Here is a 16,506-nt window from a genome sequence, read left to right on the forward strand (position 1 = left end):
ATCTTTTAAATGCATGGAAAATTTGCATTTTACTGTACCATACGTATTTTAATATTTCATTCTCCCCCTGAAATCATCAAATAAATGTGACCCTCCCAACAATCAGACATGCGCACACTGTAACTCCCCCACCCCTGCACACACTCTCAGGGGGACACCACTACCAGCTGGAGAAGCACAATACTAGAGCAACTTGGTGTTTCCAAAAAGCAGAAGTCAGGGAGGCCTCTTCACTCTCCACCCAAATTTCCCTATGACCAGACAGAGTGATATTTCTGCAGCAGAATGTATGAAGAGTCATGCTAGATGACAATAGCTCACATCTATTGCCTGAGTTTTGAGCCAAGATTATCACATAGTTTTCAGTTTTCCAAACTTGTTAGATTTTGGAATTAAAAGATAACAAGCTTTCGGGGGTGCCTGGGTGGCTCAATCGGTTGAGCAGCTGCCTTCGGCTTGGGTCATGATCTCAGGGTCCTGGGATCGAGCCCCAGGTCAGGCTCTCTGTTCAGCAGGGAGTCTGCTTCTCCCTCTCCCTCTGTGCACATATTTTTTCTCTCTCTCACTCGCTCTCAAATAAATAAATAAATAAATAAAATCTTAAAAAAAAAGAGAGATAACAAGTTTGACTGATAATAACTAGTGCAAAGTTAGCACTCCATGAAGATGCTAAAATTCCAGAAAGAGGAGATGAGTATGGGGCAAAGCAGGGAAGACGTCTCTGGGAAGGAGCTCTTTAAAACTCCCGATTGCCTCAGTATGCATTCTCAGCATCATGCATCAGACAATGCCTGACCAAAGGTTTTCAACTTTCCCCACCTTGAGGGCTTATTAAAAACTGAGGATGAAGGGACACCTGGGTGGCTCAGTCAGTTAAGTGTCTGCCTTCAGCTCAGGTCATGATCTCGGGGTCCTGGGATCGAGTCCTGTATCGGGCTCCCTGCTCAGCGAGGCGCCTGCCTCTCCCTCTGCCTGCCGCTCCCCCTGCTTGTTTTCTCTCTCTCTCTCTGACAAATAAGCAAAATCTTAAAACAAAACAGAGGATGCTTGGGCTCCACCTGCTGGAGGGGAGAAGGGAGGGTGAGGGTGGCCAGGAGTCTCCAGGTTTGATTAGTGTCCCAGGCGGGTCTGATTCAAGTTTGGTACTATCTTGATGGCTTCAGGCCACTGGCACTCTTACTTTTGGAGGCCCCACCTCTAAACCATTTCAAACATATTTAAACATACCCTCGTCCCGTATTAAATAATTTCTGGCTTTTAATTATTTGAAAGGCTTTTTATAATTCTGTACTCTCAGAATGTTCATCTTTTTCCAGCTCACATCTATTTCCATAGGACCAGGGAAAGCTTATGGATCCCATGCACTGGGGCTTCAGTGCCCAACAGAGAAACAGACCCTCATAGAGGTGACCTGGGGCCTTCGCATTGAGAAACGTGGATCTAGAACACCCAAACAGCCTCCTCCAATCGCTCCTTTCTACTCTTCCTCCACAATGCTTTCCACTATTGGTTTTTGAAAGATTCCATGCTCAGCTCTCTCCTTGGTCTATAAGTTTTCTCAAAAGCAAAATTACTCATTTTCTACATCAATTTCTATTTATATGCCAGTGAACTGTAGGACTATACTTCTAGAGAATTAACCTCCAAACACATACAGTTGACCCTTGAACAACACAGGCTTGAACTGCATGAGTCCACTTGTACGTGGATTTTTTTCGATACGCTACAGTATCGAAATACTGTAAATGTATTTTCCTTATGGTTTTCTTAATATTTTCTTTTTTCTAGCTTACTTTATTATAAGAATACAGTATATAATACATATAACTCAGAAGCTACGTGTTAATCGACTGTTGATGTTATCAGTAAGGCTTCTGGTCAACAATAGGCTATTAATAGTTAAGTTTGGGGGAGTCAAAAGTTTTACATGGATTTGACTATGTGGGGGGTCAGCACCCCTATCCCCCACATTGTTCAAGGGTCATCTGTATGTTTTAAAAGCCAGGACTTGGATTTCTCACAGACATCTCAAGTTTGACAAACCCCAACTGAACATTTCTTTTCCCAAAATTCTGCCCCTTTCCCAATATGTCCTAGTTTACTTAATAGTACCACTTATATCTGAGGTCAAAACCTCAAAGTCATCTTCAATTTTTCTATCTCTCATAGTCAGTAAATCAGTGATTGCTAGAGACTCAGCCTTAAACTGGCCTCTGGAATGAGATGAAGGTGACAGCTACTGGGCATTGACCAGGACCAGGCAGTGCAGCAGAGGTGTGCACCTGAATTTATTCCTCTGGAAAGCCCTAATAAGTGACAGTTCCAATTTTACAGAGGAAGAGACTGAGGTTCACAGAGGTAAGAAGTCTGCAGAAGAACATACAGGTAGGAAAGTGGGGTGAACTGGGGAGGACGAGGATCCAAATTCCACATGCCCATACTCTTCATGCAATTTCGTGTTTCCTGTCCAAGTCAGTTTCCCTTCTCTCCTCCATCTCCCTGCCACATGTCAGGCCTACCATCTCACACCTCAGCTCCTGAGGTAACATGCTCACAGGTCACTGCCTTCTGTCCCTGCCTTCTCCAAACAAGATGTCATGTTGCCACCAGAACTGATCTGCGCAGGGGACTGCGTTGTTTAAACAAACAAAACCTTACCGGCGTTACCCCAGAGAGAGTAAGGTGCCAACACTGTTTCAGCTTGCTCATTTCTCAGCCTTACGCCTTTCCCTAGGAAACCTCTCCCCATCTCTACCAGGAAAATTCCATCTCATCTATTAAGATTTTTTATGAAGCTCTCATTAACGCCCACAGTCAGTGGGCATCAATGGTTCCCTTCTCCATGATGACAGATGAAAACTTCCATTAGAGCATTTACCATCATGAATCATACTTGCTTTTTTGATCATACACTTTTTAAAATTTTTTAAATAACAGCAGCAGTAGTAGTAACTATTCTCTAACTGAATCTTTATTCTGTGCCAAGCACTAAACATTTTACACATTATCTTATGACAACCTCAAAGTGGTTGCACTATGCCTACTTTACAGAAGAGAAATGGAGGCACTGAAAATACCAAGTAACTTGCCCAAAGTCACTCAGTTAGGAAGTAGAAGAGCTGAGATTATAACCCAGGTCGACTGGCTTCAAAGCCCCAACTCTCATCACAAGTACAGTAGTACTGCCTTGAAGGAAGACACCCCTTTTCAGAGACTTTATATTGCCCATCAGCTGCACAGATGCTAAAAAAGAACCGTTTCGAAAAACATTTACATACTAACTTCCTCTCCAACAGAGTCAAAAGTAAAAGGTCATAGCCAGAGTAGTCATCCAATATGGAAGGAAATCAACACAGCAACAGACAGTAGTACAAATGAATCTCTGAAAGCCTCTGTGTGACGGGTAATCAGGCCCCTACATGCTTTAGTCATCCACAACTTACTCTTAAAGGTCGGCGGTAACTCATCATCATTTGGATCACCTGCTGAGGTCACCAAGATGGAATTTTACCAGTGCCAGAGACAAAAGAGAAGACTCTCTTCTATACCGCACTTAAAACAACTGGGAAAAGGTGACTCAGGAAGACCACTCAGAAAATAAGAGATGGGCATACTAATTAAGTAATCTGCGTAAGAGGCACATCCTTCAAACATTTTCTGACTTATTTATCTTTTAGAAATTTCAAACAGAACCCAAGAGCCTATTTCACAAGAGGATATGGTTGGTATTCAGCCACTGAACTGCTGCTTGACAGGCTAAGAAAACAGAAAGGTCATAAGCAGCAGCAACATGTGATGAGGACATTGCTGGAAACATCTAAATAGCATACTCAAGTATAAATGTCTCACTTAGGGATCCATACATCTGTGTCACATCTTCCTTAAGCTGGAAGGGAAGATTTACGGAAGTAATGATCAAAATGGAATTCTGGAGGGAGTAGTGAGTTATAGGTGTAAAGTCATTTATGTGTCACTCACCTAGATCCAAATGTCACCTGCTTCCTAAAAAATTACTTGTCTATACAACCCTAGACAATATAAGGTGAGAATTCTGCACAGAAACTTCAACACTACATATAGACATATTCAAGGAAGGAAACTGACAGGGGCATCAATATAAGTGTGGTTCAACTTTATTTCTCACTATTTCTATCATATTCAGGATGTGAAACCCAGGAGTTACACAAGATGGGATTGTGTGATTCCGCTGAAAGAGGAAAGGCTTTGATGAGGATTCAGCACTTTTCACGAGCAAGAATCCCAGCAGTAACCAAAATATCCAGCCAAGATTTAACTGAAATAGCAGGTGGGTGGTTAAGCAATACAAACTCTCTGGGGCTGTGTGTACCACCTAAACGTGGTGCAAATTTCTGGCTTTATGAAAATAAAACTAAGTCACACTCAGCAACTTACACAAAGTAGGAGCTCATAAAACACCACTGTCTGGAGTACTTGCCAAGTTTCTTTACAAATGGTCCTAAACCTTGGGTAGCGCTGTTCTTTAAAGTCAAATCCCCACAGGAAATGGGTAACAGTGGTTGCCTCCCAAGAAAGCAGCTATGGAATCAGGAGACAAGGGTGTGGAGAGACTTATTTTCACTGTATGGCCCTATTCCCTTTGAATTTGTTTCAAAATCCTATGAATTTTGTGTATGTGGAATAACAATACAGAAATAAAATAATTAAAGAAAAAAAGTCCCAACCCAATGGCAAGATGAGGAATGAAAGACACCCAAGGCTACCAGCACAGCTGCTTTAATTCCAAGAAACAACACCTGAGAGATCCCTGACCAACAGCAATGTCTTACTCGTCTTTCTTCAGCACTCAGCACATTGCCTAGAATATATTAGGAGCTCAGTAAATGTTGACACGCAATAATAGCTCTCTTCCCCCAAAAAAGGCCAATAGATGGATGCTATAATGAGACAAATTACAGGAGACTTTAAAAATTACTAATAGCCTGAATTGTCCAAATAAGAAACAGATTGGCTGGAGAGATAATGAATTTTCCATTAGTGGAAGTGTCCAAGCATATATTAGATGATTATTTGCCAAGTCATATTGCACAAAGGATTACTGTATCAAGCAGTCAGACGAGACCAGGGTTTGGCAGGCTTTTTCCGAAAAGGGCCAGATAGTAAATATTTTAGTCATTGCATGCCAAAACAGTTTCCGTTATAGTTTCTTCTCCTTTTTTACAACCCTTGAAAAATGTAAAAACAATCCTTAGCTCGTGGACTGCACACACACAAAAAGGCCTTGGTCAGGATCTGACCTGCAAGCTATAGTTTGAGAACTCTCAGACTAGATGATCTTCCACACCTGTCATTTGGGTGACGCAGACTGCAAGGCCACAGTTGCTGGTCTATGATAGAAACCCCGTAATGCTGCAAATACATCTTTATGAACTGGAAAATGTAGTCTACACAGAACACTCACACATATGTTAGCATCAGTAAGCTACCATGAAGCTCAGTTAAGATTTACTGAGGCTCGGGGAGTCTGGGTGGCTCAGCTGGTTGGGTGGCTGACTCTTGATTTCGGCTCAGGTCATGATCTCAGGATCCTGGGATCGTGCCCGCATCAGGCTCCACACTCAGTGGGGAGTCTGTTTGAGTATTCTCTTTCCCTCCCCCTTTGCCCCTCCCTCTGGTCTCTCTCTCTCTCTCTCTCAAATAAATAATGCCATTAGTGGCATTTCACATGCAAAACTGGCATATTACCACACCTCTGATGGTTTCCTTCCTACTTTTTCCTGGACCCCTGCTACTGCCTCCCAACTTCTCTGGTGCCACCCTGGTGGCCTCGCCACTCCTTACCTCTGACTTGATGGTGAAGAAACATCAAGCTGCTTGGTTCTCCTCCAACACACCTGCTGTTCTGCCTCCGCAACTCTGAACAAACAGCCCTTCTGTCTAAAAGACATCCTTGCCCCTGTGACTGATACACTTTTCAAAATCCAGCTCAGAGGTTATCTGCTCCAGAAAGCTTTCCCAGAGCTGCCTTTCACTCTCTGTACTCCTTGTTTGCTCTTCTCCATCAGCTATAGTTAATCACTTCTTTCTCTAAGCTACCTCTACGTTTAGTATTACTGTCCAACTCTTCCCTGATCTGTCTACCTCCATCAACTTGATTGAAAATTCTACAGGTACAGAGATCCTGGCTCATATTCCTCTCAATATAACATAATCCCTTGCAGAGTGGCTCTCAAATGTTACTGAGTTCTAGAAACCTTTTATGGGCACCTTCCACAAGAGAAGCAAGAGAAAGAAATAAGCCAGGCTTCTGCAGTTGGGAAGACAAACTCCAAGCTCACTACCATGGAATGTGGAGATTAGAGTAATAAGTCATGAAGAACAAATGGAAATAGGCCAGATGACTTAGAAGGTCTCTAAACCTATTATTGGTTTTTAGGACTAAGATCTTAATTGGCAAGAGATGTGCACGTACAAATCAACTGAAATGAAACCTTACTCAACCAAATACAAAATTAGTAAAGAATTGATCTTTCTTCCTGAAAGTATTCCCATGGTTATAGAAGTTAAAAGCCTATATTCACAGTCTCAAAGTATCTCTCCACAAAAAAAAAAAAAAAAAAAAAGATTAATTTCAAAGGAGAGAAAAAGTGACTGTCGAGTGACAGAATCTGGCAGACACCATCTTCATGTAGGGACTGAAGTTAGCACCAGCAGCAATGGGACCAACAGACACGTATGCTATCTGATGGAATGCCACGAAAAGCACAAACACCTATAACACTCAGCTAAAAACATGACTTGGGGCTCATTGAGAGGAAAAGTCAGGTAAACCCTAACTGAAAAACATTCTACAAGATGACTGAGACTGGCTTACAATCTTCCAAAGTGTCAAGGTCTTAAAAGTCAAGGAAAGACTAAGGAATTGTTCCAGAATGAAAGAGAAAGACATGACGACTGAGGGCAACATGGGATCTTGGGTTGACACTCTGCTTCTATACAGGATGCTACTGGGACAAAATCTGGATGGAGTCTCTGGGAGAAGGGTATATGAAAGGTCTTTGTCTTATTCTTGTAAGGTTTCTGCAAGTTTGAAACTGTTCCAAAATATAATATGAAGACAATTTTAGTGCCTGCACACACCTAGCCTATGTTATATTCAACAGGCAAAACCAATTAACATGACAGAAGTTAGAAGAGTAATTACAGGCTAGGGTGGGCTACTGACTGGGAAGGGGAAATAAGAAGCCTCCTGGGGAGCTGGACATATTCTATATACCTTGAGCTGGGAGGTGGTTACAGGGCACATACATATGTAAAAACCCATGAGCTATCGATTTATTAGTACACTTTACTGTATGTATACTATACTTGAACAAAAAAAGTAAAAGAGAAAGCCCTATATTCAAGCTACAGTGATCCTACAAAGAACCTTCCTGTATTCATTTAATGGTTAACAGATGACCTATTTAAATCTAGCTTTGTTGAAAAGAAATTCGTTTTTCTAAATAAGTCTAAATGAAATACCATTTCCATAAATTTCTCTAGCATCTGTTATTAAAGAAGCTGAAGACGGAAGTATTTTGGCTTTGCTGCTTATATAATTAATTGGAGCAGGAAGGCTCCCTGATAAGTCTGTCCAACTGGTTTCCCTCCGGAGGGGGACCAATAGAATTGGACACAGCGAATATTAAGCCAGTGTAGGATTTTTGGAAAAATGAAGAAGTAAAATTGGTAGAAGATAAACAACAATCATAGTGATAAAACAAACAAACTTGTCTTCAGGGAAACTAGACCCTTGGAGGACAGCGGAAAAACAGACCAGCCTAACTGTACCAAAAAAAAAAGTCTTGCTATAACTTTTCCAAGTGTGCATTCTTGGGTTTTTGTTTGTTTGCTTTGGGAGGGCAGGGGGACTTCTGATGGTCCAGAGAAAGGATGTTAAAGTGACAGTAGTTGGGAGCCTGGTCTTCAGACAGACCCAAGTATGAGCTCCAGTTCCACCTCTCACCAGCTGAGGAGCTTCAGGCAGGGAACTTCATCCCCTGTGCCTCGATTTCCTCATTTGCAAAATCAGGATAACTGTACCCAAGCCCTAAGGTTGCTGGGAGGGCTAAATGAGAAAGTGCCTGGCACAGTCAGCACTCAATAAACAGTAGTGCTATTAGTTCTTCTTGTCAACACATCTCTTCCACGTTAGTCAACAGCGCCTGACTAATGTGGTTGCCCTTCCCCGTGCTCACCATGAAAACTTTCTCTGCCTCAAACATGCCTCGTTGAAGCCTCACTTCCCTCAAATAAGCACACTGCAGTCACAGCAGAGTATTAATTAAAATGGAACGGATGGTCTCCTGCTATAGGTCATCAAGGAGAAGTCCAGAGGAACAAGTTCTAAGAGTTAGGAGCACTTTGTGTTCAATTTCTCTGAGGCCGTGTGGGGCCATTCACTTAGCAGAAATGCCAGAATAACCGCAAATTGGCCCTGAAGTACCTTCTCTGGGCCAAGATGGAGCACAAAGAGCGGACTTCTGTTCTCATTCTCCCAGCTGCAGGGCTGTGAGCTCTGGCAGTCATTAAAATAAGCACCAAACCACATGGCCAAGTCCTGCTGACAGAGTATGTTCTTAGCTGCTGATGGGTTAAAAAAAAAAAAAAGATGGAGAAGGCCAGGAGTGGGGGAGGAGGCCCCTTTGGCATATGGAGTCAACGCACATTTTGTCGGCTAATGATGCTTGGCAACTTCATGAGTTTTGGAAATAATGTGCAAGGCTGCCAAAGAGGGAGGTGTACAAGCCCTCCCTTCCAAAAGGAGGGGAGCAAAGTTCCAAACTTTGAAGACAGATTAGGCTTTACCAGAAGATGAAAACTCAGAACTCCTACAGGGGGACCAGCTGGGTTCAGAAACCTCAAATCCTTTTAAAAATCACATTAGAGTCAAGATGCCCCTGAGCCAAACTGATGTCTCCACAAGATACCGAGTCATCTAAAATGGCTTTTTGTGACTGTACTATAAGGTGGTCACAGCTGTTCACATAAGCAGAGAGGACAACTGCTACTGCGGACGAGTTGTCTCCCTCACCTCCCCGTATGCCACCTCTACCCCTATAAATCGACATTATTTGTTTCTCCAAGAAGTCCATCAGAGAACTGACAGTCACCTCCATAGTCTTCACACTGTAACTTTCATTCTCACTGGCTACTCCTGGGAGTTGTTTTTCTTTGGTTTTCCTTCTGCTTTAATAACCTTAACCTTCACATACAATCTGTTCTTGTTCAGCCTCAGTTTTTGAGAATGGGTGCAATGGATACCAGCATTACAGGGTGTGGCAAGCCTACAAGGGAGACGCAGTGAGAGCTGTAAAAGCTGAGAAGGCCTGTGAGAGAGGAGAAACAACACAAGGAAGATGGAGACAGGATGCCTGCTTCTGAGTCCTTTTTGTTACCTGCACCAATCAACAGTATCACGTTGCTCCATTCTGTATATGACGGACAGCCACCTGGATTTACCCGAATCACTGTGGAGCCCTTATGTCAACCAACAAGTAAAAGCCGTGATGGTTTCCTAAAAGCTGGCTGAGTTATGGAGTCTAGCTTCTGAGTAACAGGCTCTGTGGTTTTCAGTTCCAGTGATATTTAAAGAGTCCTGGAAAAGGAAGAGGGGCTGAAAAATTGGGCCAAGCCAACACCTGATACCAGATTTTCAAAATATGCGATTTCCAAAGATGAGAATAAGGTTGGATTCTACAGTCCATTGGACAGAGGTTTTGCTCCTAGGAGGAGTGTCATGTGGGCCATTCTAGATCACATGGCACTTTTGTACAATTAGGAAACTGCACATCTTCCTCAAGATGTTTTACTTCCTTCCCTTAGAAAATTGTTGTAATACACTGACGGGTTGGCTCAAGACATTTTACCTTTGTATGCTAGAAAACTGGCACTACAAAATATACCCATGATGCCTATGACCTACACAAAGCACCCCTCAGATGTGGCCTCTTGTGCAGTACACAACCTGCACAACTGTAGCAGCAGTCATCATAAGAGGCCACTATGGTTTAAGAACAAGTCATAATAGCACTTCTTCCTTGATCAAAGAAGAACCACAGACATAGGACATAGGATATCTGGACCTCAGCAAGGTCTCTGACAAGAATGCTCCAAATATCCTAGTAGACAAGATGAAGATGTTGTAGGGGCGCCTGGGTGGCTCAGTTGGTTAAGCGACTGCCTTTGGCCAGGTCATGATCCTGGAGTCCCTGGATCGAGTCCTGCATCGGGCTCCCCACTCAGTGAGGAGCCTGCTTCTCCCTCTGACCCTCCCCCTCTCATGTGCTCTCTCTCTCTCATTCTGTCTCAAATAAATAAAATCTTAAAAAAAAAAAAAAGATGAAGATGTTGTAATTGGATATACTGACATAATCAGAGGGGTCAAAAACTGGTAAAATAATCTTACTCAAAGAATGTTGGTTAAGGTATGAACTGATGTTAATAAGAAACTGATGTTAATAAGAAAGGAGCTAATAGTGATAAGTCATTGGCTCAGTCTTTGGTCCTGTCCAATTTATTTTTATATATCTGTGTGAATGAATATTCATCAATATTTACTAAGTATGTCATGTGTGCTAAACCCTGTGTTAGGGGTTTAGAGCAGGGAAACAGACACAGAAATCACACCCACCTATAAGATGGGACACCACCTGCTGTACAGAATCACTGTGAGGATTCAACTAGAAAATGCATGTACCTGACACAGGAGGCACTCAAAAACAATGTTACCAACAAAACATGTGTCAAAGACAGGGGGATTTCCATTTAGTTATTCCTTCAATAAACATTATATCATGTACAAGTTCCTGTGCTATATTTCAGCATTCAATGGCAAAAAAGCTAAGGTATTTGCATTTTAGGATCTAAGTTTTGAGGGTTACACAGACCAGGAATGACAGGATAGCAATTTGTGGATAAAACAAATGCCTTACAGTATGGTATGTGTTTGTGCAGGGTGTTATGGGAGGAGGAAGGAGGGGTATCTAAATTAAACTGCAAAGCAGGGCTTTGTATTTTGGCAAAGATTTGTATTTTAGAAAGGGCACTCTGGCACCAGTGTGGGCCAGACAGAGCAAGCAGCTCAGTGGTCATGCAGGAATATAGGCAAGAAGTGAGAAGAGCCCAGACTAAGGCAGTGGGAGAGAAAATGGAGGAGTAAATGTGTCAGGAGATATCAAGGAAGGAGAATTTGTAGAACTCTGATGACTGCCTGGGATGGGATGAGAAGGAAAAGTCCAGGATGACTCCAAGGCTCTGGTTTGAATGACTAAATGGAAGGAGGAGAATGAGTCAGAATAAAGGATGCAGAAAGAACTGCAGCTTTGGAGGGAAGCTGATGAGCTTCATTTTGGACTCACTGAGTTTGAGGGCTGGCCCTCAGGAGAGATCCCAGCTCAGGATACAGAACAGGGGTCTTTGGCATATAAATGGGAATTGAAGTTGTGGGTTAGAAGAGCACAGAGTATAAGGCAGAGCCTTGGAGAAAACTAGCATTCAAGGGACAAAAGGAGGAAAAAAGTCCACAGTGCATACAGGGGGAAACAGCCAGAGGGATAGCACAAAGCAGGAGTGGTTTTCGTAAGTGAAGGAATATCAGCAATATCAGATGTGCTCAGAATTCAAAAGATAAGGAAGGAAAAATGTTCAAGAGTTTTGGTAACATGGAGGTGTGAAGACTAGGGAGAGCAATTTTGGAGGACGAGTGGGTGGAAGCAGGATTTTAGCGAATGATGACTTCAGGAAGTCAAGAAATGTGGATGGGAAGAGGTGGCGTGATGGCCTGATGGCAGAAGTTAATGGGAAGGTGTTTGGTTTTTTCCAGATATTTAAATGAGAAGAGATAGTTAAGCAGGAGAGAAACAGAATAAATGATAGGACCAGGTCCTGAGGAAAAGGAGATGGAATCTCAGCACAGGTAAAAGAATCAGCCCAAAACGTATTTCTTTCACAGAATTAGGCAAAGTGATAGGGTCAGCTGGAGACAAGTTTGTAAATTATAGCAGTTGAGGAGTCTTAACCGCTGGTTGCAACTTCGTGAGGTCAAAGGCAAGGTTAGGAAGCTGGAAGAGGAATGAAAACCTGAAAGACAAGGAGGAGACGGGCACGAGAGCTGTCCAAACACACACGAGGAGTGCCGAGCAGCACCAGGAGGCCACAGCATGACAGTGTCAAGGGCAGGATGTGTCAACAACAAAGATGGGGATGGGAGTGCTCAGATCATCACAAAAAAAGTACAGCCCTGGTCTGTAAGGCCAGACTCCTGGAGGAAAGAGATCTTCTTTTATACACCACACTCTTAAAGAGAGACTGTCTAACAGGAACAAGTTCAAAGGAAGGTAATCACAACAAAGAAGGTGTGAGAAAACCCCAGAGGTGATCATCTGGGGCTGGACTGGCACCGAGTTGTTGTTACCCGGTCTGCCAAGACCATGGTGGTGCATACTGCCTACTGGGTAACAAAGCAGTATCTCATTATTCTCCCTTGAATACACAATCAGGCCTTACACTAGAGATAGGTAGAAGGATCGGGAGATAGAAAAAAAGGAGGAGGAAGGCATTTCTTCTTCTTCTTTTTTTTTTTTAAAGATTTTATTTATTTATTTGACAGAGAAAGACACAGCGAGAGAGGGAACACAAACGGGGAGTGGGAGAGGGAGAAGCAGACTCCCTGCCGAGCAGGGAGCCTGACGCGGGACTCGATCCCGGGACTCCAGGATCATGACCTGAGCTGAAGGCAGTCGCTTAACCAACTGAGCCACCCAGGCGCCCGAGGAAGGCATTTCTGAACTTCACTGCCCATGGGTAAAAGTGGAGAAAAGAGGCCATTTGGACTTCTAAATAAAATCTGAGGAGGCCAGGGATAACCAATCAAGGACCACTAATCAACGAACTTTGTTATTACTTACGTCCACACATAGGACCCATCCCCACTACCCCCCATATCCCAATTCATCTTCCTCCTCTCCCCATGTGGTGTTATCCAGTTACCAGTCCAGCAAATCCCACTTCCTTTAGCCCTTAAACCCACGCATCCATCTCCGTCTGCACAGCCACTGCCTTGGTTCAGGCCTTCCTCCTCTGCCACCTGGACCAAAGCAACAGTGCCCTCACTGGTCTCCCTGCTGGCTCTGCCCTGTCCAGTGTAATCACCATGGAACTGCCTAGGTAATTTAAAATAGATGAGAGCATGTCACACCCCTTTTTAAACTTTCACTGCCTCAACTCTCCAACACCACACTTTCAAGAAAGTCCAAACTTCATAGCATGGCAATATTAGCTGCTACCGTTTATGATTTACCATCCTCCAACACCAAGTGGGTAACATACAGAATTCAATTCTCACAGCAACCCTGGGAGGTTGGCTTACACATGAGGAAACGGAAGTTTAGAAACGGAGTGACTTGCCCAAGGTCTCAAAACCAGTTCAATGGCAAAGCCAGCATAGGTACACAGGTAACTCAGATTCCCAAGTCTGTGTTCCTAATTATATATTATACAGTCTTTTGTTGCCCCCAAAGCCCTTTGTGATCTGCCTCCTGCTTACCTTTCCATAGTCACATCTTAGCCGAGGTGAACTACCTGCAGGTCATGCAGTCACCTATAGGCCTCTGCTCGCGCCACTCCCAATGTGTGCATTATCGTCCCACCTCCCACTCCTCTTCTCCTGACTAATCTTGCTCATCCTTCAGGCCTTGAATAAAGCAATACCTCCTCACAGAAGCCTTCTCTGATGCCTCAGCCTGACGTATGATCACTCTAAGTCCTCCTCTGGCAAATGTCTACAACAGCTTCATACCATAGTGCTGTTGTCTATCTCCTTGATTTAAAAAATAATTAATTCCTTGAGGACAGGGATGTGTATCTTGAATGAGAGCCCTGTACTTAACTCCTTAAAGAATTTCGAAATCATGTCACCTGAGAGGCAGGGAGGAGCTGGCCAAAAAAAATGGAAGGGGAAGGGGAGATGTTTTAGGCAGCAGAAGCAGCAGGCGCAAAGGGCTACAAATGAGAAACAACCTGTAAACGGTTTGACAGGATGGAGAAACAATTAGGCAAGATGAGCCTTCACAAGACTGGCTTTTTCTTCATTCGCATGTTAGTTCCAAAGTCACTTCCTTAGAGAATTCATCTCTGACCAGCTAGATTTTACAACAGCTCCCTCCGCTTAGCCCCAGTTACTCTCCATTCCATTACTGTTCCTTTTTTCTGTGGCGTCTAACAGGATCTGAAACACCTACCACCCACTATAAGCGCTGTATCATGGACAATCACCACAACCGCCACCACCACGATCAAAAAGTAGGCTCCATGAACAGCACCTCTGCATCAGCAGTGCTTATGGTGATGCCTGGCACATAGCAAAATTCTCAGCTGTTGTGGAGTTTACTATGGGTAAATAAATTCAATGTGCTCAGCCTGGAGAAGAAATGGTGTGAAGCGGAAGGGAGAGCCCAAGGGCCTGAAGGAGGGACAATGAGCTGAGATTATGGGGTAGCTGCTTTCAGCTCAACATATGACTTAAGTCAAAGCTAGGGAAAGAACAAACAACAATAACCAGAAATAGCGAGTTTTCTGCCACTTAAGAAATTTAACCCATGGGCCGGGGTGTCATAAAAGAAATCCAAGTATTCAATTGGAAAGGGAACCTGGGTCCCAGGGGTCTGAAACGGGCAGTCACAGATATGCCTGGTTTGAGTTGCAAAGTTAAAAAACATTTTTTCTTAAATTGGTTTTGAAAAAATTGTAGTCGTCAGTGTTTAAAATCAAGAGATTACACGAGTGCAACACAAGAGTTTTGCTTTCATTTCTCCAACTTCATATATGTTAGTATTGTGCTAATAAAACTCAAGCAAAAACGTTTGACTATTTCTGACATGGAAATAAAATTTTTACACCTACATTTACCTTACCTGACTGAATAAGCATTAAAGTTTGTAACCCCTGGATCAAACTGAAGAATCGAGAATCTTAGCTCAGAAAAGCCCTGACAAAAAACTGACTTCATTTAACGCCCTCGCTTCACAAATGACGTTATTTATCACTCCCATTTTACAGATGAGGGAAGACAGGTTCAGAAAGAGGTGACATGCCCGGGTCACACAGCAAATCCGGGCAAAACCAGGATTAAGAGCCCTGGCGTCCTATGCCCGGTATTCCAACACCGAAGATTCAGAGGACTCCCGGACAGACGACAGGAGGGACTGACTTAGGACATTAGGAGCTTTCTAGTCAGGACCCCGGACTGAACCAGTCCCAGGGGACGTGGCTGGAGAAGGAGGGTGAAAGCCGGAGTCAGGGACTCCCTGGAGGAGAGAGGATCCTGAAATCCACCAAGGCTCTCGCCCTCACTGCCGAGCTCGACCCTTCCCGCCAGGCCTCCAAAACCCAACCCGGAGGACCCCGCTACTCCCTCACCAGCGCGGTTCACTTACCGCCGCTCAACTTCCGGCAACCACGGCGTAGTCCGCAGCGCGCGCCCCGATGACGCACATGGTCCCGCCCACCCGCCTGCCCAGGTCAGTGGTGCGCATGCGCACGCGGAGGCGCGGGCCAACCTGGTATATGAGCCCCTAGCACCGGGCTGAGTGGGAGGAACTTGAGTTGCAAGGAAGGCGGAGCGTCAGGAGGTGGGCGAGGCCCCCTGGTGAGAGCCGAGCAAGCCAGTTTATCAGCTGTGGAAATGTGTTATATGCCTGTCGTGCTTTGAAAAAACTGCTCCACTTTCTCTCTTTCGATTTCAGAGCAAGACAGGAATTATGATCATTTCCATTTTCCAGAAGAGGCAGCATTAAACGTATCCTAAGTGTCATTAAAGAGGCAGGTGTGGAGACAAATGAGAATTTTAATAGGTAAAAGTTCATGAAAGTCGTCAGTAATTAACCTGTTCCTTCTAGACCAGATATTATTCTCATAGCTCCCCGCTGTCAATGGGATAAAGTTACTCCTTCCAAGTCATTTATCGTGCATATACTATGTGCCAAGCATTGGTCAGATATTGAAGACACAATAGTGAGTATAAACTTAATGTGACATATAAGGCCATTCATTCATAAGGAATGAAAGTGACTCAGATGTAGCTCAATAGAGTCATAATAAAAAGAGTAATTACTACTATTATCTACTGTGTTTTCAGGGTTTCATATTTTCTAATCACCACAAAGGTCCTGAACATAGATGTCATATTATCCCCATTTTGCACATAAAGGAGCAGAGACCAGGAAAAGTTAAGTGGCTTGCTGAAGGTTACAGAGCTTTTGGGGTAAGATTCTAATGGAAGCATGTTTGACTCTGCCAAATAAGAAAACAAATCCAGACTTAGTGAGGAGATTACTTTATTTGAAAGGATTGTTGCAAGGGGGGAGAAAAAGGGAAGGGAAGGGACTATTGCAATAGAGGGACCACTCTGACTAAAAGATCTGGAAGTGTCTAAGGGTTAGGCAAAAAGAATTTTTCCTTAATAGGGAAGAGTGAAGAAGGCTAGAA

At 43.6% G+C, this 16,506-nt stretch overlaps 1 protein-coding gene across 7 annotated transcripts in view; it reads right to left on the bottom strand.

Annotated features, from left to right (window-relative positions):
• Window positions 1-15,500, bottom strand: part of ATG7 (autophagy related 7) — a 231,778-nt gene extending 216,278 nt beyond the window's left edge. For 2 of the 7 annotated variants that reach the window (XM_034997762.1, XM_034997757.1), the window contains exon 1: window positions 9,420-9,819. In XM_034997762.1, the coding sequence (XP_034853653.1) occupies window positions 9,420-9,451 (32 nt within the window). In that variant the 5' untranslated portion in view covers window positions 9,452-9,819. Of the gene's footprint in view, window positions 1-9,419; window positions 9,822-15,455 lie in introns of those variants that run through there. The other 5 variants (XM_034997761.1, XM_034997756.1, XM_034997758.1 and 2 more) reach the window with 4 other exon arrangements.
• Window positions 15,501-16,506: the final 1,006 nt, after the last annotated feature.

This window comes from Mirounga leonina, unplaced genomic scaffold (genome assembly GCF_011800145.1).
Source record: "Mirounga leonina isolate KUSES-001 unplaced genomic scaffold, KU_Mleo_1.0 Mir_94, whole genome shotgun sequence".
Lineage (NCBI taxonomy): Eukaryota > Metazoa > Chordata > Mammalia > Carnivora > Phocidae > Mirounga > Mirounga leonina.